The sequence below is a fragment of the Myotis myotis genome, unplaced genomic scaffold, assembly GCF_014108235.1.
Source record: "Myotis myotis isolate mMyoMyo1 unplaced genomic scaffold, mMyoMyo1.p scaffold_m19_p_42, whole genome shotgun sequence".
Taxonomy (NCBI): Eukaryota; Metazoa; Chordata; class Mammalia; order Chiroptera; family Vespertilionidae; genus Myotis; species Myotis myotis.
Genome location: NW_023416349.1, coordinates 772,604 through 795,882, shown reverse-complemented (window position 1 = coordinate 795,882; position 23,279 = coordinate 772,604). Strand labels below are relative to the sequence as shown.

The 23,279-nt window shown below is 51.1% G+C and overlaps 1 protein-coding gene across 1 annotated transcript; it reads left to right on the top strand.

The window, feature by feature from the left end:
- The first annotated feature begins 966 nt into the window (after window positions 1-966).
- NLRP8 (NLR family pyrin domain containing 8) lies at window positions 967-13,594 on the top strand. The gene is made up of 9 exons (XM_036306533.1): window positions 967-1,213; window positions 3,973-4,047; window positions 5,058-6,618; window positions 7,148-7,315; window positions 8,178-8,330; window positions 10,234-10,404; window positions 11,169-11,339; window positions 12,524-12,694; window positions 13,486-13,594. The coding sequence occupies exons 1-9, from the start codon at window positions 967-969 to the stop codon at window positions 13,592-13,594; spliced, it is 2,826 nt and encodes a 941-aa protein (XP_036162426.1).
- Window positions 13,595-23,279: the final 9,685 nt, after the last annotated feature.

Sequence of the window (23,279 nt, the reverse complement as noted above, 5' to 3'; positions counted from 1 at the left end):
GTGGACTGTAGGGTCCCAGGTTCAATTCCCATCAAGGTCACGTGCCTGGGTTGTGGGCTCCATCCTCAGTAGGAGGTGTGTAGGAGGCAGCCAGTCAATGATTCTCTCTCATCATTGATGTTTCTATCTCTCTCTCCCTCTCCCTTCCTCTCTGAAATCAATAAAAAATATATTTTTAAAGATCCTTCTTTTTCACAGCTGCATAGTATTCCCTGGTGTAAATGTCCCACAGCTTTTTTTCTCTTTTTTTCCCAGAGAGGAAGGAAGAGGGACAGAGAGCCAGAAACATCAATGAGAGAGAAACATCGATCAGCTGCCTCCTGCACACCCCCTACCGGGGATGTGCCCGCAACAAGGTACATGCCCTTGACCGGAATCGAACCTGGGACCCTTCAGTCCACAGGCTGACGCTCTATCCACTGAGCCAAACCGGTTAGGGCACCCCACAGCTTTTTTATCCACTCACCTACTGATGGGCACTTGGGCTGTTTCCAGATCTTGGCTATTGTAAATAACGCTGCTATGCACATAGGAGTGCATACTAGTTCATTCTTTCCGATTGGTGCTTCAGGATTCTTAGGATATATTCCCAGGAGTGGAATCGCTGGGTCGAATGGCAGTTCTATTTTTACCTTTTTGAGGAAACGCCACACTGTTTCCCACAGTGGCTGCGTCCAGGGCACGTAGGGTTCCCCCTTCTCTGCATCCTCGCCCACACTTGCTTGTGGATGTCTTGATGGCATCCATTCATTTCCTCATGATCTCATGTCTCCACAGGTCTCGTCTGCTCTCCCTCTCTCTCTCTTCTGATTGGTTGTTTTTCTTGGTGGTGCCTGAGGTTCTCAGACTTGAGTGAAGATGGATTCTGACTCCTCGTCCTCCTCCTCCTCCTCCACCACTTCCTCCTCGTCTACCTCATCCTTGCCATCCTCGCCCTCCTTCACCTCCCCTTTCAAAAGTGGGGTCATGCGGTACATGCTCTACTTAAGCCAGGAGGATCTGGAGAGGTTCAAGCAGCTCTTAGTGCGGGAGCAGCCCGAAGCGGGCTCCACCCAGATCACCTGGGACCAGGTGAGGACAGCCAGATGGGGCGAGGTGGTCCATCTCTTGACGGAGTACTTCCCTGGTCACCTCGCTTGGGATAAGGCTCATCACATCTTTGCCAGCATGGACAAGACCCAACTGTGCGATCGGACGCGGATGGAACTACAAGGTGAGTAATCCTCTGGGCGGGGGAGCGTAGGGATGGGCTTGGGTGCTGACGAACTAAGTGCTTTACTGGCCACCTGAACACGACGGCAAATAGTGGGGTGAGAGGGTGGCTCTGACCCCAAAAGGCAAAGACTCCCCTATTAGCATATTTAATGAAGAAACCTGCCCTGACTGGTGTGTCTCAGTGAGTGGTTAGAGCAGGGGTGGGCAAACTTTTTGACTCGAGGGCCACAATGGGTTCTTAAACTGGACTCAGAAGAAGGAGCTGCGGCCGTGTTTCCCGACGTTGCCATGTTAACACTGCTGCTGGTGAAGGAGCAGAGGGGAGAGCAAGAGAACCCTCCGCTCTTTCGGCTCCGCGGGCCGGATAGAACAGCCAAACGGGCCGGATCCGGCCTGCGGGCCGTAGTTTGCCCACGGCTGGGTTAGAGTATTGTCCCACTCACTGAAGGATCAAGGGTTCAATTCCTGGTCAAGAGTATAAGGGCATGGCCCTAGCCATTTGGGCTCAGTGGATAGAGCATCGGCCTGTGGACGAAAGAGTCCCAGGTTTGATTTCGGTCAAGGGCACGTACCTTGGTAGCAGGCTCCTCCCCGGCACAGGCCCTGGTCGCGGCTTGTGCAGGAGGCAACCAATCGTTGTGTTTCTCTCACATGGATGTTTCTCTCTGTCTTACCCTCTCTCTTTCACTCTCCCTAAAAATCAATGGGAAAAATATCCCCGGGTGAGGATTAAAAAAGGGATAAAAGAGTATAAGGGCATGTGCCTGGGTAGCAGCTCTGATCCCAGGCCCTAACTGGGGCTGGTGGGGGAGGCAACCAATTGATGCATCCCTCTCACATGGATGTTTCCCTCTCTCTCCCCATCTTCCTCTCTCTCCCCTTTCCTCTCTCCCTTCCACTCTCTCTAAATATCAATGGGGCCCTGACCGGTTTGGCTCAGTGGATAGAGCATCGGCCTGCGGACTGAAAGGTCCCAGGTTCGATTCTGGGCTAGGGCATGTACCTTAGTTGCAGACACATCCCCAGTAGGGTGTGTGCAGGAGGCAGCTGATCAATGTTTCTCTCTCATCAATGTTTCTAACTCTCTCTCCCTCTCCCTTCCTCTGTGTAAAAAAATCAGTAAAGTATATATATATTTAAAAACACATCCATGGGGGTTCCCTAGCCAGTTTGGCTCAGTGGATACAGTGTCGGCCTGTGGACTGAAGGGTTCTGGGTTCGATTCCTGATCAAGGGCCCATGACTGGGTTGTGGGCTCGATCCCCAGTAGGGGCGTGCAGGAGGCAGCCGATCCATGATTCTCTCTCATCATTGATGTTTCTGTCTCTCTTTCCCTCTCCCTTCCTCTTTGAAATCAATAAAAATATATTTTTTAAATGTAAAAATAAATAAATAAATGTACCTCAATGAGATATTTACCAAGAACCAAAATCTACCCAACATTAAAAAAAAAAGAACCAATGACTACCAATATAATTTTATACACATATAAATATCCAGAGATAGGAACATGTCCATAGAAGATAGGCCCCTACACCTGAAGTGTATATATATTTTATATATGCATGCATGTGTGAGGGTCCATATCTGTGTGTATATCTCCCTTAGTGTTGGCTGGGCCATGCGTTTATGTATTTATTTAATACTAGAGGCCCGGTTCACAGATTTGTGTACTGGTGGGGTCCCTCGGCCTGGCCTGTGGGGATCAGGCAGAAACCAGCTCTCAGACATCCCCTGAAGGGTCCCGGATTGGGAGAGGGCAATTCTCGAGTGATGCACCCCGGAATTGGGCTCCCTCTTCTCTGGTTCCCAGTGCATCACCTGAGAACCGCAGCTGCCAAGTCACCACAGCTCAGCAGCTCCTGTGTTGAGTGTCTGCCCCCTGGTGGCCAGTGCATGCCATAGCTACCAGTCAGATGGTCAGACAGTCGCTTAGGCTTTCATATAGAGAGACTAGAGGCCTGGTGCATGAAATTTATGCACTGGAGGGAGGCAGGGTGGTCCCTCAGCCCAGCCTGCACCCTCTTGCAGTATGGGACCCTTTGGGGGATGTCTGCCTGCCAGCTTAGGCCCCTCCCCTGGGCAGGACATCCCTCTCACAGTCCAGTACCCCTTGCTCCTTCCACTCGCCTGCTTGCTGCTCCTTACCACTCTGCTCACTGCTCCTTAGCACTGCTGCGGAGGTGGGAGAGGCTCCCGCCACTGCCACTGCACTTTCCAGCCATGAGCCTGGGTTCTGGCTGAGCAGTGCTCCCCCCATGGGAGCACACTGACCACCAGGGGGCAGCTCCTGCATTGAGCATCTGCCCCCTGGTACTCAGTGTGCATCATAGCGACCAGTTGTTCTGGTCGTTCCGCCGTTGGTCACTTAGACTTTTATTATATAGATGTTTTTATTGATTTTTAGAGAGAGGGAGAGAGAGATCAATGAGAGAAAAACATCAATTGGCTGCCTCCCACATGACCCTACTGGGGATCGAGCCCACAACCAGGAATTGAACTGGCGACCTCTTGGTGCACACGATGACACACAACCATCAGGTCTAAGCGATACACGTACGTGTTCTTGAACACCTTCCGTGGCCCATGAGGAAACAGCACCCTTTTCTCTCTCCCTGACATCCCGATGGAGTCCAGCTAGTGCTCTTCTCCCCGAACGAAGGTGGGAGGTCCTTGAAGGGGTGGCCCCTGCTCTCCAGGGAGGGCCCACATCGCTCCTCATCTCAATGGGGCAGCCTCTTCTCTTGTCCATTGCAGAGCTCCTGCCTCACCTGGAGCCCACGGGCCCACCCCCAAGAAGAGCACTGAGGACCTTGGAGGAGGAGTACCCTGGTATGTGTGGAGGGCGTGGCAAGCGCTGTAGGGAGACGGGCTACGGGTCATTCCTAAGACCAGGGGAGTGGTCGATGAATTTGGTGTCTCCTTTTCTCTCCTTTTTTTTCAACCCTTCTTTTATGGATTTAAGAGAAGATATGCGTTTTTATTAATTTTAGAGAGAAGAGAAAGAGAGAGCCCTAGCCCGTTTGCCTCAGCTGTGGACTTGATCCCCAGTGTGGGGCGTGCAGGAGACAGCTGATTCATGATTCTCTCTCTCTCTCTCTCATCATTGATGTTTCTCTCTCTCTCTCTTTCTCCCTTCCTCCCTGAAATCAATAAAAATATTTTTTAAAAATAATAATAGTCCTAGCCCGTTTGGCTCAGTAGATAGAGTGTCGGCCTGCAGACTGAAGGGTCCAGGGTTCAATTCCAGTCAAGGACACATGTCCGGGGGGTTCAGGCTCAATCCCCAGTAGGGGGTGTGCAGGAGGCAGCTGATCCATGAGTCTCTCATCATTGATGTTTCTATCTCTGTCTTCCTCTCCCTTCCTCTCTGAAATCATATAGAAGATATTTTTTTAAATAAATAATAATAATAAAGTGCCCTGGCTAGTTTGGCTTAGTGGATAGAGCTCCTGCCTGCAGACTGAAGGGTCCCAGGTTCGAGTCCAGTCAAGGTCACATGCCCAAGTTGCAGGCTCGATCCCCAGTGTGGGCTATGCAGGAGGCAGGTCATCAATGATTCTCTCATCAGTGATGTTTCTCTCTCTCTCTCTCTCTCTCTCTCTCTCTCTCTCTCTCTCTCTCTCTCTCTCCCCCCCCCCTTCCTCTCTGAAATCAATAATAATAATAAAGTGACATGTTTTAAAATGAATAAATGCAGGGCTGGGCTTGCTGTCTACCTCCAGGCTGCTCTCCTTGTTGCTGGATTCCTTCTCACGATGATCTCTCTCTCTCTCTCTCTCTCTCTCTCTCTCTCTCTCTCTCTCTCCCTCTCTCTCTCTCTCCCTCCCCCCTTCCCCTAGCCATGGTACAGCACTACCGGAAGCAGGTGCTGGACCACTACTCTGACCTGGTGGACGGCCTGGCGTGGCCCGGGAACCAGGCGGACTTCTTCTACCAGGACATCCTCCGGCACCAGAGGCTCCTGCCCTGTCTGTTCCTCCCCCGCAGGCCACATGGCCGGCCGCCCCGGACAGTGGTCCTGCGGGGTGTGGCCGGGGCAGGGAAAACCACGCTGGCGCACCGGGTGATGCTGGAGTGGGCAGGGTGCACCTTCTACCCGCACAAGGCCTGGTGCGCCTTCTATGTCCACTGCCGCCACGTGGCCCACGACGAAGAGCAGAGTCTGTGCGGCCTGCTGTCCCGCCAGTGGCCCCAGGCAGGGGCGCTGGCCGCCAAGGCCCTGGCCAGGCCAGAACAGCTGCTGCTCATCCTCGATGGCTTCGAGACGCTGGCCTTGCCCCTGGCGCACAGGCACAAGGATCTGAGAGAGGACTGGAGGCGGAAGCTGCCGGTCCCCATCCTCCTGGCCAGCCTGCTGAGTGGGAAGATGCTGCCCCAGGCTTCGCTGCTGCTCCTGCTGAGATTCTCCTCCTGGAGGGTCCTCAAGCCCCTGCTGAGCTGCCCCTCGGTCCTGACCCTCTCGGGGTTCACCGCCCCGGAAAGGACCCGGTATCTCCGGAGGTACTTTGGGGACGGGAGGGCGGCCGACAAGGCCGTGGATTTCCTCCGGGGCAGCGCCATCCCCTCCTCCATGTGCCAGGCGCCCGCCGTGTGCTGGCTGGTCTGCTTGTGCCTCAAGGAGCCGATGGAGAGGGGCGCCGACCTCTTCCTCGCCTTCCCCAACGCGGCCGCCTTGTTCGCCCGGCACCTGTCCAACGCCTTGGTGGCCGCGGTGGGAGGCCTTCCGGGGACCCTTCTCCAAGAATGCCTGCAGGGGGTGTGCTCCCTGGCGGCCAAGGGCATGTGGGCCGCGCGCTGGGTATTTGGGGAGAAGGAGCTGGAGCGCGCCCAGCTGGGCCCGGAGGCCGCGGATGCTCTGCTGCGTGCCCATGTCCTCCAGAGCGTGGTGAGGGGCGAGGCCCGCTACACCTTCACCCTCCTGAGCTTCCAGGAGTTTTTCGCCGCCTTGTGGTACGTGCTCCGCTTCCCAGGGCGGTTCCCCGAGTTCCAGAAGCTGGACCAGGCCCACGTGAGGCGCCTGCTGGCCCAGCCCGGCAGGAGGAGGAACGACCTGGCCCTCATGGCGCTCTTCCTTTTCGGCCTCTTCAACGAGACGTGCGCCCGGGCGGTGGGGAGGTCTTTCCGGTGCGAGGTGTCCCTGGGGAACAAGGAGGTGTTGTCCCGGACAGCCCTGTGGCAGGACCGCCTGCCCACCAAGCACCACGGGCTGCCCCTGCTGTTCTACTGCCTGCACGAGACGCGGGAGGAGGCGTTCCTGGCCCAGGTGCTGCAGCGCTGCAAGCAGGCCACGCTGATGGTCGCCAAGCACAGGGACCTGCAGGTGTGCGCTTTCTGCCTCCGCTGCTGCCAGCGCCTGCGGGAGATACAGCTGGTCTTGACCCTGACCATCCACAAGGCGATGTGAGTGCTCTGAGCCTGCCCTGCGCATCTGCTGGATCCCGGGACCCTGGACACCTGGCCCGGGCATCTGGGGTTAGGGTTAGGGGAGGCCATGATCTTCCTGCAATGAACTGAGAAATCTTGTAATAGGTTTCTGGGCTTTATATATTTTTTCTAAATTTTTGAAAAATATGTCTTTATTGATTTCAGAGAGGAAGGGAGAGGGAGAGAGAGAGAGAAAGATCAACAATGAGAGAGACTCATGCATCGGCTGCCTCCTGCACGCCCCACACTGGGGATCGAGCCCGCAACCCAGGCATGTGCCCTGACCGGGAATCGAACCATGACCTCCCGGTTCATAGGTTGATGCTCAACCACTGAGTCACGCTGGCCAGGCTGGGCCTTTCTCGTTATGGGAGAGTCTTACTAGCCTCATGACGGGGTCTGTGATGGTAACTAGGGTGGGGCCCTCCAGCCTGAGTTGACTGCCCATTTTCTACAGTGTCACCTCTAACCCTGACTCCCTTTCGGACTCTTCCCTCCCACACAGACCAGAAGGCACCAACTGGCGCCTCTGCTGGTGGGAGGAGCTCTGCATGGCGCTGGCTCTGCAGGAATTGGAGGCCCTGTCCCTGACCAACAGCGTCATAGAGCTGGACACCGTGCAGGCCCTCAGCGCGGCCCTGAAGAGCCCTCGCTGCCAACTGCACACCCTAAGGTGAGCCCCACAGGGCCCAATGGTCTCCGCCCACTCATCTCACGGGCACCATGCCCTCTGGGTCCCGTCCCCCTGGGCTGCCTCGAAGAGCACATGATGTGTTTTGTTATAACAGCCGTCATTTCAGAGAGTTACCACTACAGTGTTTCCTCGTGCTCAAGTGGAATAAAAAAAAAAAATTAAAAGAAAGATAACAATTCCTGACCTTTACTTGTGGTAAATAAATAATTAAATACATAAAGCACATATGCACATACGTCGAAATGACGGAACTTTTTTTTTTTTATAAATAAATGGGAGATGGAGACGTAACCACGAAACGAGGTACGTTGAGTCTGATGTAACCCAAGGACTGCCTGTAATATCCTAGACGCATCTGAGATAGGGAAACCAACAGTCCCCCGCAGTCCCTCCCTGGCTGGCCAACCTCCCACGTCCCTCCTTGGCCCCGACCATGCACTAGTGGGGTCCCTTGGCCTGGCCCGCACCTTCTCACAATCCGGGACCCTTCAGGGGATGTCGGAAAGTCAGTTTTGACCGATCCCTCAGGCCAGGCCGAGGGACCCCACTAGTGCAAGAATTGGTGCACTGGGTCTCTAGTAAATAAATAACAAAACAAAACAGCTGAATTGCAGGGACTGAATGGAGACCTAGGCTCATCTCCTTCTTTAGAACCAATGGTTGGACAGCCGGTGTTGGCCCCAAATGCACATCCCATTCTGCCGATAACTTGTGGCTAGATTTCCAGGCTGGGGAAGATGCAGGTGACCCTGGAGCCGCTCTGCGGTGGGAGATGGATGAGGCTCTGTGGGCGCTGTGTTCCCTGGGGAGCTGAGGCGTGGCGTTTTGTGTGGCTCCCCAGGTTGGAAGGCTGCTCGGTCACCCCTACAAGTATGCTTGAATTTGCCGAAGACCTTTCAAGTAACCTGAAGCTGAAGACGCTGATGGTACGGAGGATCTATCTGAAGGACGAGGGGGCCTGTTCCCTGTCCAAGGCCCAGCGGGAGAGGCTGGCGTAAGTGCTGTTCTTGTTGCCATGGGACTGTGGCTTGTTTGGTCACATAAGTGCTTCTGGGACAAAGGCAGTGATAGGAGAATGTGTGTATCATGGGACACACTTAAGTCCTTTTTTAAAAAAATATATATTTGTATTGATTTCAGAGAGAAAGGGAGAGGGAGAGGGAGATAGAAACATCAATGATGAGAGAGAATCACTGATCGGCTGCCTCCTGCATGCCCCACATGGGATCGAGCTCATAACCCGGACATGTACCCTGACCAGAATCGAACTGTGATCTCCTGGTTCATAGGTCGATGCTCAACCACAGAGACATGCCGGCCAGGCCACATCCTTCCTTACTAATAGGTTTTTTTTCACAGTCCTACTATTCATCTCGGTCTCTCTAACATGAATGCCCGCTCATGTCTTTAATGCATCTTTCTGCATTTTTTATAAGTCCCATCCCCCTGTGTGTCCCCCATTCCTCCTCTACCTCTATCCTCTGGATCCCACTGATCCCCAGCCCACCACCCCTTCCATTGGTCGTCCCACTTCCAGTCCTCTCTCTTAAACCGTAGGCCCCTCAGAGGTGGTCCCAGATGTAGGAGGAGGCTTTTGTGTTTAAAAGGAAAGAAAGCCCAACTGGAATGTCCATCCCTCAGTAGGAGACAAAGAAAACCCAGTCATGGCCCTGGCCCGGTGGCTCAGTTGGTTAGAGCAGTGGTCGGCAAACTCATTAGTCAACAGAGCCAAATATCAACAGTACGACTTAAATTTCTTTTGAGAGCCAAATTTTTTAAACTTAAACTATATAGGTAGGTACATTGTTATTAACTTAATTAGGGTACTCCTAAGGCTTAGGAAGAGCCACACCCAAGGGGCCAAAGAGCCACATGTGGCTCGCGAACCACAGTTATATATTATATATATTATATATTATTACATACATTATATATTATCCTATATAATAAAAGCCTAATGTGCTAAGTGTCTGGTTGACCAGTCGACCATCCAACCAATCAAAGCATACTATGCTAATGACATGCTAAGTCTTCTCAGCTGTTCGCTATGATGTGCACTGACCACCATGGGCAGACACTCCAACCAGTAGGTTAGCTTGCTGCTGGAGTCAGGCCAATCATGACTGAGCAAGACAGGCTGGACACACCCGGGACCCCTCCCACAGTCCCTCCCCAGCTGGCCAACCTCCCGCATCTCTCCCTGGCCCCAATTGTGCACTGGTTCCCTCAGCCTGGCCTGTGCCCTTTCGCAATCCAGGACACCTCAGGGGATGTCAGAGAGCTGGTTTCAGCCTGATCCCGCAAGCCAGGCCAAGGGACCACACTGGTGCACAAATTCGTGCACTGGGCCTCTAATATATATTACATATATATTATATTACATATATAATATATAGCATTATATATAACAAATTATATATCATATATCATAGTATTATATATAACATAATTATATATTATTTATAATTATATATTCTATATTATGTATTGTATATTTATTATTTATTTTATATTATATTTAATGTAAATGTGTGTGTGTGTGTGTATATATATGTGTGTGTATATATATATATATATATATATATATATATATATATATATATATCAGGCATTATATATAATGCCTGATTAGTGTGGCTTAGTGGTTTAGTTTTGACCCATGAACCAAGAGGTCCATGGTTTGATTCCCGGACAGGGCACATGCCCAAGTTTCAGGCTCAATCCCTGATGGGGGTTGTGCAGGAACCAACTGATTGATGATTCACTCTCATCAATGTTTCTATCTCTCTTCTCCCTTTCCCTTCCTCTCTCTCTGAAATCAATAAAAAACGTATTTTTGGGAAACACACAGAGTGGTGGGTGGAAAGTGAGTGGCCTGCCATCTGTGTCTGCCCCAGGCTGGAGTGCTGTGACTACACGCTGCTCTCCTACCAAAGCCTCATCCTCAATCTCAGCAGCAACCACAGGCTGACCCACCTGAGCCTGGCCGGGAACGCCCTGAGGCCCGAAGGCGCCAAGGACCTGTGGAGCGCCCTGCAGAAAGCCAAGTGCCCACTACAGAGGCTCGTGTGAGTCCCAAGTGCTCTGTTCCTAATCTTGGGGTGTACAGCACAGCGCAGGAAATGGAGTCATAATCTATATATATAAAAGCCTAATGTGCTAATTGTCCCTCCAACTGGGCGATCATTTGACCAGTCGCTATGACATGCACTGACCACTAGGAGGCAGACACTCAATGCAGGAGCTGCTGAGCTGCGGTGTCTTGGCAGCAACAGTTCTCGAGTAACACACCCCAAAACCAGAGAGGAAGGAGCCCAATTCCTCGCGGGGCTACGCAATTCCACCTTCTGCCAGGGGTTATGTTGTTGTGGGGTACTGTTGGCCCCAAATCTGGTTTACTGCACACTTATGTTTGTGTTCCACACCCTGTAGTGACAGCAACATTGCAGAGTGCCCTCTCGCACTCCAGAACCCCGCAGGGGATGTCAAACCCAGTTTCGGCCTGATCCCTACAAGTCAGGCCGAGGGACCCCACCTGCCGGAGGAACCCTGCTCATTCTGCAAATGCCCTTCAAGCTATGCTGACGCCCCAGATGCGGCCGGCTGGGGAAAGACCATGGGAGGTTGGCTCCAGGGCATGTCCGGGCCATCTTGCCCAGTCCCGCCCCACCATCCACCTTCTAATTAATTTCCTTTCAATGTGCACGAATCCATGCTCCAGGCCACTAGTATCTCAAACCTGTTACACACACATACACACACACACACGGCAGGAAGGAGGCCCCACGGAAGGGTGTGTGGGTTGGTTCTTCCCTCCGTGTTCTCTCTGCAGCCTGAGGAACTGCGCCCTGACTGCCTGCTGCTGCTGGGAGGCAGCCTGCGCTCTTGTCCAGATCACCACCCTGCAAAGCCTGGACCTCAGCTTTAACAGCCTGACAGATGAGGGGTTGGACCAGTTCTGCAAGACCCTGGAGAACCGTAACTTCGGACTCCAGGTGCTTGAGTGAGTGGCTCCCCCACCCCTAACTCCTCCCTGCTGTGAGACCAGAGCAAGGGTGGTCTCAGGAGGGAAAACGGGGACGTCTGCATGCATCACTGGGTTTTTCTCCATCGGGTTGGAGGACTGGGGCGTTTCAGAACAGGGGTTCTCCAAGTGTGGTCCTCAGATGAGAAACACCCTGGGACACTGTTAGAAATGCCAATTCTTTTATTTTTAAACTAGAGGCCCAATGCACGAATTTACGCACCAGTGGAGTCCCTCAGCCTGGCCTGCGGGATCAGGCCAAAACAGGCTCTCTGACATCCCCTGAGAAGTCCCAGATTGCGAGAGGGTGCAGGCCAGGCCAAGGGACCCCACGGGTGTACAATGGGGGCTGGGGAGGGACGCGGGAGGTTGGCCAGCCAGGGAGGGACCGCGAGAGGGCTCCAGAGTGTATCCAGTCAGTCTCGCTTAGTCCCAATCAGCCGGACCCCAGCAGCAAGCTAACCTACTAGTTGGAGCATCTGCCCCCTGGTGGTCAGTGCACATCATAGCAAGCGGTTGAGCGGCCTTAGCATATCATTAGCATATTATGCTTTGATTGGTTGAATGGCCGACCAGTCAACTAGACACTTAGAATATTAGGCTTTTATTATATAGGATATATCTTTATTGATTTCAGAGAGGAAAGGATAGGGAGAGAGAGAGAGAAAGAAACATCAGTGATGAGAGAGAATCATGGACTGGCTGTCTCCTGCATGCCCCCCTACTGGGGATCAAGCCTGCAACCCAGGTGTGTGCCCTGACTGGGAATGGAACCATGACCCCCTGGTTCCTAGGTTGACAGTCAACCACTGAGCCACGCTGGCCGGGCATTGGTTGCTTCTTGTATGTGCCCTGAACGGGGATCAAACCCGCAACCTTGGCATATCAGGACGACACTCTAATCAGCTGAGCTCCCAGGCCAGGGCAGCGTTCAATTTTTGAAGGATTATATGGCTCATACCATCTCAGAATTAGGGATGGTGCAGCCTACTCTGAATAATTGCCCACAACACACAAAACAACTGACCCAAAACCTCAAAATGCCTTTGGAGGGAGGGGACTTGCTCCTCCCGGAGTGTGTCTCCCGGGCTGTGACCGTTGTCCGGCTGAGCTCTCAGACGTGGGACATGGGGACTCTCCTGCCGTCTCTGTCCGCCCCGCAGGCTGGAGGGGTGCCGGCTCACCTCCGACTGCTGCCAGGCCGTGGCCTCCTTGCTCCTCTGCCACCCGAGCCTGAGGCACCTGGACCTGAGAAAGAATGACATTAGGCTCAGGGGCGTCGAGCTCCTGCACCAGACCTTCGACCAGTGGAAGGGGGACACGAGGGTCGTCCTGTAAGTGTCTCGGAGACCCTGGACCTCAGGCGGCCCTGCAGGTGTCGCTAACGCTCTTCTCTCCGTTCCTGGGGGTTTGGGCTCTTCTTTCCATGGCCGAGCAAACCCAACCCCCCCCTTCCCACTCCCACCCATGCTGGTGTGGCATTGGAGAGTGGACCTGGATTCTTCGGGCTGATGTTCAGTTGTCTCTTCATCTTCTCTCCTTCTCCTTCTCCTTCTCCTCCTCCTCCCTCCCCTTTTCCCTCCTTCCCCCTCCTCCTCCCTCTCCTCCTCCTTCTCCTCTTCCTCCTCCTCCTCCTCCTTCCTCTCCTCCTTCCCCTCCTCCTTCTCCTCCTCCTCCTCCTTCCCCTCCTCCTTCCCTCCTCCTCCTCCTCCTTCTCCTCCTTCTCCTCCTCCTTCTCCTCCTCCTTCCCCTCCTTCTCCTCTTCTTTCCCTTCTTTCTCCTCCTTCTCTTTTCTTCTTCTTCTTTTCCCCCTTCTCCTCTTCTTCGTTTGCCCTGTTCTATGGGTCAGTGAGCCAGGGGACCACACAAGAGTGTGTATTCGGAGGAAGGATCCTTGGGGCCGTTTGGAGGGCTGCCTACTAGCCCTGAAAAGCAGTGGGTGGACCTAGGCATGGGCGGGTCCCCCTCCTCCCAGCTCCTGGGCGCATCCCCACTGGTCTCGGTCTCTGCTCGGGACAGACCACGGGGTCTCCCTGGGTCTCACTTCTACAGGGGTCTCCCTCCGGCTGTGCCTGCCCTTCCAGGACAGACAGACGGACGAGAGTGCGGTTTCTCTCCTTCGCAGGGAGAGGAAGCAGAGTTGCCATGTGAACGTGGGGCTCAGGCTGGAGGGGCCCCGGGTGGACAACAAGGTGCTGAGGATCCTGCAGGACTGGGACGCGAGGCCGCGCTAGTTGGGGGGGTCCCCCGACGCCCTGATGGGAAGTGGGGGTGGCTTCCCCAATGGGAAATGGGAGGGGGCGCGGATTCGTGTTCTGTGGGCCCTTCTGAGTCTGGAATCGCTCAGTCCGGTGTGGGGTGGCATGACCCCCACAGGCGCCCCGGGAGGCACTGAAGGGGACGGGTTGGGTGTTAGACGGGGCCACCCCGGGAGGAGGGTCCAGCCCACGGGCTCCCTGCACCTATGCCTTTGGGTATGTCCCGTTAGCTGGGCTGTGGGGAACGGCGGGCTCACTTTTTAGATTATTTAATTAAACTTGTACACAAGTAATTGAATTTGTATGCCAGTATTTAATTAAATTTGTACACGAGTATTTAAACTTGTGACAAGTATTTAATTAAACTTGTACGCGAGTATTTGATTAAATTTGTACGCATTTGATTAAACTTGTACACGAGTATTTAAATTTGTACACGAATATTTAAACTTATACACGAATATTTAATTGAATTTGTACACGAGTATTGAATTAAACTTGTACACGAATGCAATTTGCAAACTTGTCTGAGTGTCCTTTATTCCCCCAGAGACGGCCTGTCCGCTCTTAAAAGGAGGACATTTCCCAGGGAGACAGTGCAGTGTCGGGAGGTGAGCACTCCCCGCTGCCCTTGCCTGGTTCTTTTTTCTTTTTATCTTTCTCATAAACTTGTTTATTTCAGAGACACAGAGAGAGACGTTAATTTCTTTGTTGTTGTTGTTAATCCTCACATGAGGATATTTTTTCCATTGGTTTTTAAAGAGTGGAAGGAGGAAAGGCAGGGGAGTGGGGGGGGAGAAAGAGAGAGGGAGGAACATCCATGTGAGAGAGACACATTGGTTGGTTGCCTCCTGCAGCGTGCCCTTGACCAGAGTCGAACCCAAGACCCCTTTGGTCCTTGAGTTGATGCTCTAACCACTGAGAAAAACTAGCCAGGCCTCTTTTTAAAATATACATATATTTACTTTTATTTATTTATTTTAAATTTTGGAGAGAAAGGAAGGGAGAGGGAGAGAGAGCAAGCAACATCCATGGGCTGCCTCCTGCATGCCCCCTACTGGGGATCGAGCCCACAACCTGGGCATGTGACCCAACCACAGGGATAGAACCTGAAACCCAGGTCTGTGCACTGATGGGGGATCAAACCTGCAACCTTTTGGTGTACACAGGGTGACACTCCAACCGAGCCACACCGGCCAGGGCAATAATTGTTTGTATGTATGTACGTATTTTACTTTTCAATTACAGTGAACATTCGATACCATGTTCTATGAATTTCAGGTGACCCCCCACCCCATTCTGAAGAGTAGACAAAAAGAAAGCCCTAGCTGGTGTGGCTCAGTGGATAGAGTATTGGCCTGCGGACTGAAGGGTCCCAGGTTCAATTCCGGTCAAGGGCACATGCCCAGGTTTTGGGCTCGATCCCCAGTAGGGGGCGTGCAGGAGGCAGCCAATCAATGATTCCCTCTCATCGTTGATATTTCTATCTTGCTCTCCCTCTCCCTTCCTCTCTGAAATCAATAAAAATATATTTTTTTGAAAAGGCCCACCCAAAGTCAAGCTCTGTTGCCAATATGTTTTAGTCTGTTCTCCAGAGCCGGGAATTTAACAGCTGGAGCCGATCCGATGCCTCACTAAGAGCTCCCCCTCCCCTGCCTTGTAAATGAAGGCCTTGCTGGGGTCAATGGGCTCAGAGGTGGGCCCCATGAAGCCAGAGACCCCACCCACTGAGGTGCCCCCCCAAACGGTCTAGGAGATGCCCCCTTTCCTACAGCAATGAGGACACATGCCTTGGGAAGAGCAGGGCTAGGAGGAGGACAGTGCTCTTTGATCTTGGTGGCACATTGAATGACATGGGGACCTTCAAAAGTGCATAGGGGCCTGGCCAGTATTTCCCAGTGGATAGAGCATTGGCCAGCAGACTGAGGGATCCCGGGTTCAATTCCTGTCAAAGGCACGTACTTCAGTTGCACACTCCTCCCTGGCCCAGGCCCTGATCAGGGCGCATGCAGGAGGCAACCGATCAATGTGTTTCTCTCACGTCGATATTTCTGTCTTTCCTTTCTCTTCCACTTTCTAAAAAATCAATGGAAAAATACCCTCTGGTGAGGATTCTTTTTAAAAGTGCATATGAGCCTTGGCCAGGTGGCTTAGCTGGTTCGCGCTGACCATACATCAAGGTTTTGAATTCGATCCCTGGTCAGGGCACGTGCAAGAAACAACCAATGAGGGTAAGAGATCAACCTAAGGACTTGTATGCATGCACACAAGCATAACCAATGGACATGACACTGGGGGACAGGGGAGGCCAGGGGACTGTCAAGGGTGGGGGGGAAAAGGACACATGTAATACCCTTTGTAATACTTTAAGCAATAAAAAATATATATATAAAAAAAAGAAAAAGGAAAAAAAAAGAAACAACCAATGAGTGCATCGGTAAGTAAAAAACATGAATCTGAGGCTAGGGGACTGTCAAGGGTGGGGGGGAAAAAAGGACACATGTAATACCCTTTGTAATACTTTAAGCAATAAAATATATATATATATAAAAAAGAAAAAAGAAACAACCAATGAGTGCATCGGTAAGTAAAAACAATGAATCAATGTTTCTCTCTCTCTCTCTCTCTCTCTCTCTCTCCTCTCTCTCTCTCTCTCTCTCTCTCTCCGTCTCCCTTTCTCTCTCTCAATAAAAGTGCAACGGTATCCTGGCTCCCACCCCAGACATCCTGACCACTGGGATTTGAAAAGTTCCCCCAGGTGAGTCTAAGCTACGGTAAGGTTTGGGGAGGACTCGTAGGAGTTAGCATTACCTTTCACAACGTATGAGTGTATCACATCAATCTGAACCTACACGGGGATGCCAGTTCTATCTCAATCAAGCTGAGGGCAAGGGAGGAAAGAGACTGTGAGAGAAGCAGGAATGGGAGGATGGAGGCACGAGGCTGCTGGCATTTCTGCTGCCCCAGGTGGGCCCTGTAGAATGTTGGAGAATATTTATTGGATGACCAACGGGAATGCCTACTCCGAGGTCACGGGGAACCCAGGTGAGAGTCTCGTGGAGAAGGTCGATTGAACAACAGCGTCCTTTCATAGAGATCAATAAGCGCCAGGTGTGCCCTGGTTGGATGGCTTGGTTGGTTGAGCATCGTCCCATATACCAAAGGGTCATGGGTTCAGTTTCCCATGGGGACACATACCTGGGTTTCAGGTTCAATCCCTGGTTGGGGCACGTACAGGAGGCAACAGATAGATGTTTCTCTCTCTCTCTATCTCTCTCTCTTTCTCCTCTCCCTCCCTCCCCTCTCTCTAAAATATCAATAAAAACATATCCTCAGGTGAGGATAAAAAATAATATGTGCCCTGGCCAATTTGGCTGAGTGGATAGAGTGTAGGCCTGCGGACTGGAGGGTCCTGGGTTCGATTCCGATCAAGGGCACGTGCCTGGGTTGCGGGCTTGATCCCCAGAGGAGGGCATGCAATGATTCTCTTTCATCATTGATGTTTTGATCTCTATCTCTCCCTCTCCCTTCCTTTCTGAAATCAATAAAAATATTTTATAACAATAATAATAATATGCCCGGTCGGTGTGGCTCAGTGGTTGAGCGTCGGCCCATGAACCAAGAGGTCATGGTTAGATTCCTGGTCAGGGCACATGCCCAGGTTGCAGGCTTGATCCCCAGTGTGGGACAAGCAGGAGGCAGCCGACAGGTGTTTCTCATTGATGGGGTTTTTATGTTTGTTTGTATGTCAATCCTCACCCGAGGCTATTTTTCCCATTGAATTTTAGAGAGAGTAGAAGGGAGGGGGAGAGACAGAAACAGAGAAACATCAATGTGAGAGAGACACATCGATTGGTTGCCTCCCGCATGCCACACAAGGGGGATGGAGCCTGCAACCGAGGTACGTGCCCTTGACTGGAATCGAACCCGGGGCCCTTCAATCCGAGGGCTGATGCTCTATCCACTGAGCCAAACTGGGGCTCATTGGTGTTTCTATCTCTCTATCCCTCTCCCTTCCTCTCTCTAAGATCAACAAAATTTTTTAAAGAATAATAATGATAATTAATAAAAATAAATGCCAGGCCCTGACCGGTTTGGCTCGGTGGATAAAGCGTCGGCCTGCAAACTGAAGGGTCCCGGGTTCGATTCCGGTCGGGGGCATGTACCTTGGTTGCGGGCACATCCCCAGGAGGGGGTGTGCAGGAGGCGACTGATCGATGTTTCTCTCTCACCAATGTTTCTAACTCTCTGTCCCTCTCCTTTCCTCTCTGTAAAAAATCAATAAAATATATTTTTAAAAAATAAAGTAAAATAAATGCCAGGCGAAATGTCCAGGTCAGTTAAAGGACACACGTGTGCGCACACACACAATTATTGCTGCAAGACAAGCAGGTGAAGGCCGTGCTCGCCCCGAGGCCCTGGGCACAGGTGTGGTGGGGAGGTGCACGCAGGGGCAGGGAGCAGGTGCCCCTCATTCACTGGGCCGTGCCCTTCCCAGCCCAAAGCAGCCAATGGCCCGAGGCAGCCAATGGCCTGTGGCCACGTAACCACCCAAGATTCCCCAAAGACCCTCTGCAGGTGGTGCTGGTTGGGACCTGATCCTAGAGGTGAGGAGTGGAGTCGGTGAGTATTTCCTCAGGTCTTGTTCCAGCACCTTCCTTTCTCTTAAACGTTCAAACCTACTTGTTGAGCCTTCGTCTGGGTCCCCACCCTCCCCACTAAGACTCTCCGGAGCCCAAAGCCACCTTTAGAAAGAATGGAAGGTCCCGTTTCCCAAGCAAAACGCCCCTGTTAGGGGCCTTAGGAACCTGCCTCACCCTTTCCAGTCTCTGCGTCTAAACCTGAGGACGGAGCTGGGGTCCTGGGGTTCAAGGTCAAGGTCAGCGGAGGTGGTGGGAGTTGGGGTGCTGCTGTGTTCGTGGTGCTCACGTGAACTGTGGCTCAGCCACCCACCCTGCGGGAGCTCTCTGTCCAGTGAGGAAACAGAGTCCCAAGTGAGGTAACAGGGTGGTGAGGGTGGGACCCCCTTCGAAACCTCGCTGTAATGGGAACCGCCTCTGCGGGGTCCCCGAAGACCCTGTGATGTCCTCAGGGAGGAGAGAAAGGGTGGGCGCCAAGTGGAGTTTCGGGGGGGGGGGGCACATTGGAGAGAAACATACATCCCCATCGTGTTTGCTTGCTCTAAAATACAGAAAGGTATCTCCTGTGAAAGCATCATTTTAGGGAAAGCTGGTGGAAATAAATGGGTCTTACTAAAATGATTGAGCTGTTACCATTACCCATCTATTAGTGACAGAGAGACAGGGAGGTAGGAAGAGAGAGAGAGAGAGAGAGAGAAGAGAAAGAGAGAGAGAGAGATGGGGAGAGAGAGAGAAACGTTTTGGGGGTTGGGGAGGGAGACAAGCAGGAGAGCCATGCCCTCTCTCCCTCTCCCTTTTGTCTGCTCATTTAGTCTCAGAAAATAGCCTTCACCACCCAGCTTGTTTTGGGGGTTTTTTTAGTTAGGGCAATATTGGTTAATAAAACTATGTAGGTTTCAGGAATATAATTCTACACATCATCTGTGTATTGTGTGTTCACCACCCCCAAGTCTCCTGCCATCACCATTAATCCCCCCTTAACCTTTTCCTACCCCCCCCAACCCCCTCTCCCTCCGGGAATCACCCTACTGTTGTCTGTGAGGGATTAAGCAAAGGAAAAAAAAAGCTCACCTGGGGTGGAGACGGGAGCCGGGTGGAGGGGGTCAATGAGGGGGGAAAAGAGGAAAGTTGGGGTAGTACGTCTGTAATACTTTCAGCAATAAAAATAAATTTCAAAAGAAAAGAAAAAACTCATAGACACTGACCACCCCTCTTCATTCACACCCCTCTAGCCTACCCTCTTGCTGGGACACCATCTCCCCTTCCCTCCCCAGTCAACCCTTCCAGCTGGGCTCTAACCCCATGTGGGTGTCTGTCTGTCTTTGGGGCTTCATGTCCCACTTCCTTTTCTGGGATGTATTGCACGAGGGGTAGCAGTAGCTTTTCTCTGAAACACGGTGAGCTACTCACCACATCAGAACTTTGGCCTTCAATTCCATCAAGGGAGGACAATAATATCTCAACATTGAGGTAGTTTACAGAAAGCGTGAGTGGCGTACCGTCTGTCACCTGAGGAGGGGTTGGGCAAGAACATGCATTTATTTGTTTTTGATTCTTTGCTTGTTCTGCCTTTATAGATTCTTTTTCTTTTTCAATTAAATGTATTGGCATAGCATTGGTTAATAATGTAACATTCAGCAGTAGAGTTATTGGGGTGACATTGGTTAATAAAAGTATATAGGTCTCACGTGTACAGTTCCATAATGCATCCTCCGAATATTGTATTGTGTGTTCACCACCCCAAGTCAAGTCTCCTATCACCATATGTTTGACCCTCTTTACCCTCCAGCCCCCTTCCCCTCTCATATGCTGTTGTCTGTGTCTGAGTCTTTGTGTTTGTTGCTTTCTTTTATACCCACATATGAGTGAAACCATGTGGTTCTTGTCCTTTTCCATCCGACTTATTTACTCAGCACGATACTCTCAAGATCTATCCATATTGTATCAAATGACACTATTTTTTTTTTATTTTTCGTATAGACATTTTAAAAATGTTTTCATTGATTTTTATTTTATTTTTTTCACCCTCACCTGGGGATATTCTTCCATTGATTTTTAGAGTGAATGGAAGAGAGAGGGAAAGACAGAAATATCGATGTGAGAGAAATACATCAATTGGTTGCCTCCTGCACCAGCCCTGACCAGGGAAGAGCCTGCAACTGAGGTGCATGCCCTTGTCCGGAATCAAACCCGGGACCCTTCAGTCCACAGGCCGATGCTCTATCCACTGAGCCAAACTCGCCAGGGCTGGGCTGTAAGTTTAATTCAAATGTTTCCTTCAAGTTGTGGGTATGTATGAAAGTGTTTCCTTGTGACCACCCAAAATTCATTCTCTTTTAAATAAACTTCCTCGTTAATTTAACCACTCAACCAAGCAGTTGAGAGATTTTGTGTGTCTACTTTCCATCTCCGTGTATCCAGGTTCTTTTATGTTAGAGGTTTGGGAAAATGAGGAAATCATTTTAATTTTGAACGAAGAAATCTGAATTAGGATGTAACCTTTTCAACTTGTTCTTAGAAATAAGTGGGGTCATTTTTTCCCCCTCTAACCACCAATAGGATCGATAGTTTTCCTAGCTATTACATGGGAATGTGGAGAAAAGCTTAGTTTTTTGCTAGGGTTCTGTTTTGAATAATCCAGCACATAAACTTTATCATCTGTCCATTGTTAGAAGTTTTCTCCTCTCCGTCTCTCTCCGTCTCTCTCCGTCTCTCTCCGTCTCTCTCCGTCTCTCTCCGTCTCTCTCCGTCTCTCTCCGTCTCTCTCCGTCTCTCTCCGTCTCTCTCCGTCTCTCTCCGTCTCTCTCCGTCTCTCTCCGTCTCTCTCCGTCTCTCTCCGTCTCTCTCCGTCTCTCTCCGTCTCTCTCCGTCTCTCTCCGTCTCTCACTCATAGATGGGTAATAGTAACAGCTCAATCATTTTAGTAAAACACGCATTTCTACCAGCTTCCACTAAAATGATGCTTTCATGGGAGATGCCTTTTCATAGTTTAGAGAAAGCAAACACTATGGGAAGGTATGAAGTAAAATGTGTTCTTCGGTTCACCCTCCCCCCCTCAATCCATGTCCTGTTCATCACCCCTAAATAGTGTGTTTGGGGTGGGGCACTAATATCTTACAGGTGGAGGCACCGTTCTGCGCTGGCAGTTGGGTATTGAGGATGCAGGGCTTGAATGGACACACCTGTCTCGCTGTTGTTGAGAGTATTACAGATGTCCCCCATTTTTCCCCATTTGCCCCCCTCTTCCCACTCCTGCCCCTCCCCAGGCCTTCACGACACTATTGTCTGTGTCCATGGGCTATGCCTATACCCATATAAGTTCTTTGGTTCATTTCTTCCCGCCTCCTCCCCCCTTCCCTCTGAGATTCTACTCTCTGTTCCATGCTTCTACTAGTATGCCTCTGGACCTATTTTGTTCGTCACTTTGTTCATGAGGTTCCACATATGGGTGAGATCATGTGATACCTGTCTTTCTCTGACTTATTTCACTTGGCATAATACTCTCCAGGTCCCTCCATGCTGTCTCAAAGGGTAAGAGATCCTTCTTTTTCACAGCTGCGTAGTATCTCATGGTGTAAATGTCCCACAGCTTCTTTATGCACTCACCTACTGATGGGCACGTGGGCTGTTCTCACCTACTGATTGGCTCTTGTAAATAATGCTGCAGTGAACATAGGGGTGCACGTGCTCATCCTGACTGGAGCACACCTGTTCTTGATCAACCCCAAACGGCCTTCGGTGTTGCCGTTGCAAACAAGCCTGTGTCTAATGATATTAGCAGTTAGAGGGCATAGCTCTTGACAAACTGCCCTCCACAGACATGGCCCCAGTTGATACGTCTACTCAAAATATAGGAGCACCTATTTCTCAGCCCAAAGAAAAGTAGTAGGTCATCAAACATTAGGGAGCTGGCCAGCTGGCATATGGGACTCGGCACCTGCCAGCTCAATAAAGCCGAAATATTTCCCCCAGAATTTTATGGTCTATTTTTGGCTTTTGATAACTTGGCACTTGGAATTCTTATTGAGCAACATTATCATTCATGACTCTGTAACTAGTACAAATGGAAGCCACATCCAGGTAGAGTTGATTTTGTTTGTTTTTTTAATCCTTTGCTCGCTTTTAGAAAATGTTTTTATTGATTCCAGAGAGAAAAGGAAAGGGAGAGAGAGATAGAAAGATCAATGATGAGAATCATTGATTGGCTGCCTCCTGCACCCCACATACTAGGGATCGAGCCCGCAACCCAGGCATGTGCCATTGACCGGAATCAAACCTGGACCCTTCAGTCTGCAGGCCGGCGCTCTATCCACTGAGCCAAACCGGCTAGAGTGAAGCATTCTTTACAAGATCCAAGATCTAGAAACAGCCCAACTGTTTATGAGTGGGTAAAAAAAGCTGTAGCACATATACACTATGAAATACTTTGCGACTATAAAAAGAGAGAGAAACCCGGCTGGTGTGGCTCAGGGGTTGAGTATCAACCTATGAACCAGGAGGTCACATTTCGATTCCTGGTCAGGGCACATGCCCAAGTTGTGGGCTCGACCCCCAGTGGGGGTCATGCAGAAGGCAGCCAGTCAATGATTCTCATTATTGATGTTTCTCTCTCTCCCCCTCTCCCTTCCTCTCTGGAATCAATAAAAATATATTTACTTAAAAAAAAAAAAAAAGGAAATCTTACCTTTTGCAACAGCATGGAGGGACCTGGAGAGTATTGTGCTAAGTGAAATAAGCCAGTCAGAGAAAGACAAGTATTCTCACTCATATGTGGAATCTAAGGAACAAAATAAAGTGATGAACAAGACAGGACCAGAAGCAGGAGGCATGGAATAGACTGACATATCTCGGAGGGGAGGGGAGGGGGCCGGGAGGGATGGCAGTGAATGTGATCATGTGATGCTTGACTCTCCTTTGAATCTTGTCACTCTCCCCCACCCCCACCCCCAGGTCCCATCTGCTCCCTGCAACCAGGGAAATCTTCTCCATCCACACAGGGGGGCCCTCCACCTGGCGTAGCA

Coding starts and splice junctions, on each gene's coding strand:
- NLRP8 (XM_036306533.1), top strand. CDS start 967: ATGCGGTACATGCTCTACTTAAGCCAGGAGGATCTGGAGAGGTTCAAG. Junction 1,214..3,972: donor GACGCGGATGGAACTACAAG/GTGAGTAATCCT, acceptor TGTCCATTGCAG/AGCTCCTGCCTCACCTGGAG. Junction 6,619..7,147: donor CTGACCATCCACAAGGCGAT/GTGAGTGCTCTG, acceptor CCTCCCACACAG/ACCAGAAGGCACCAACTGGC.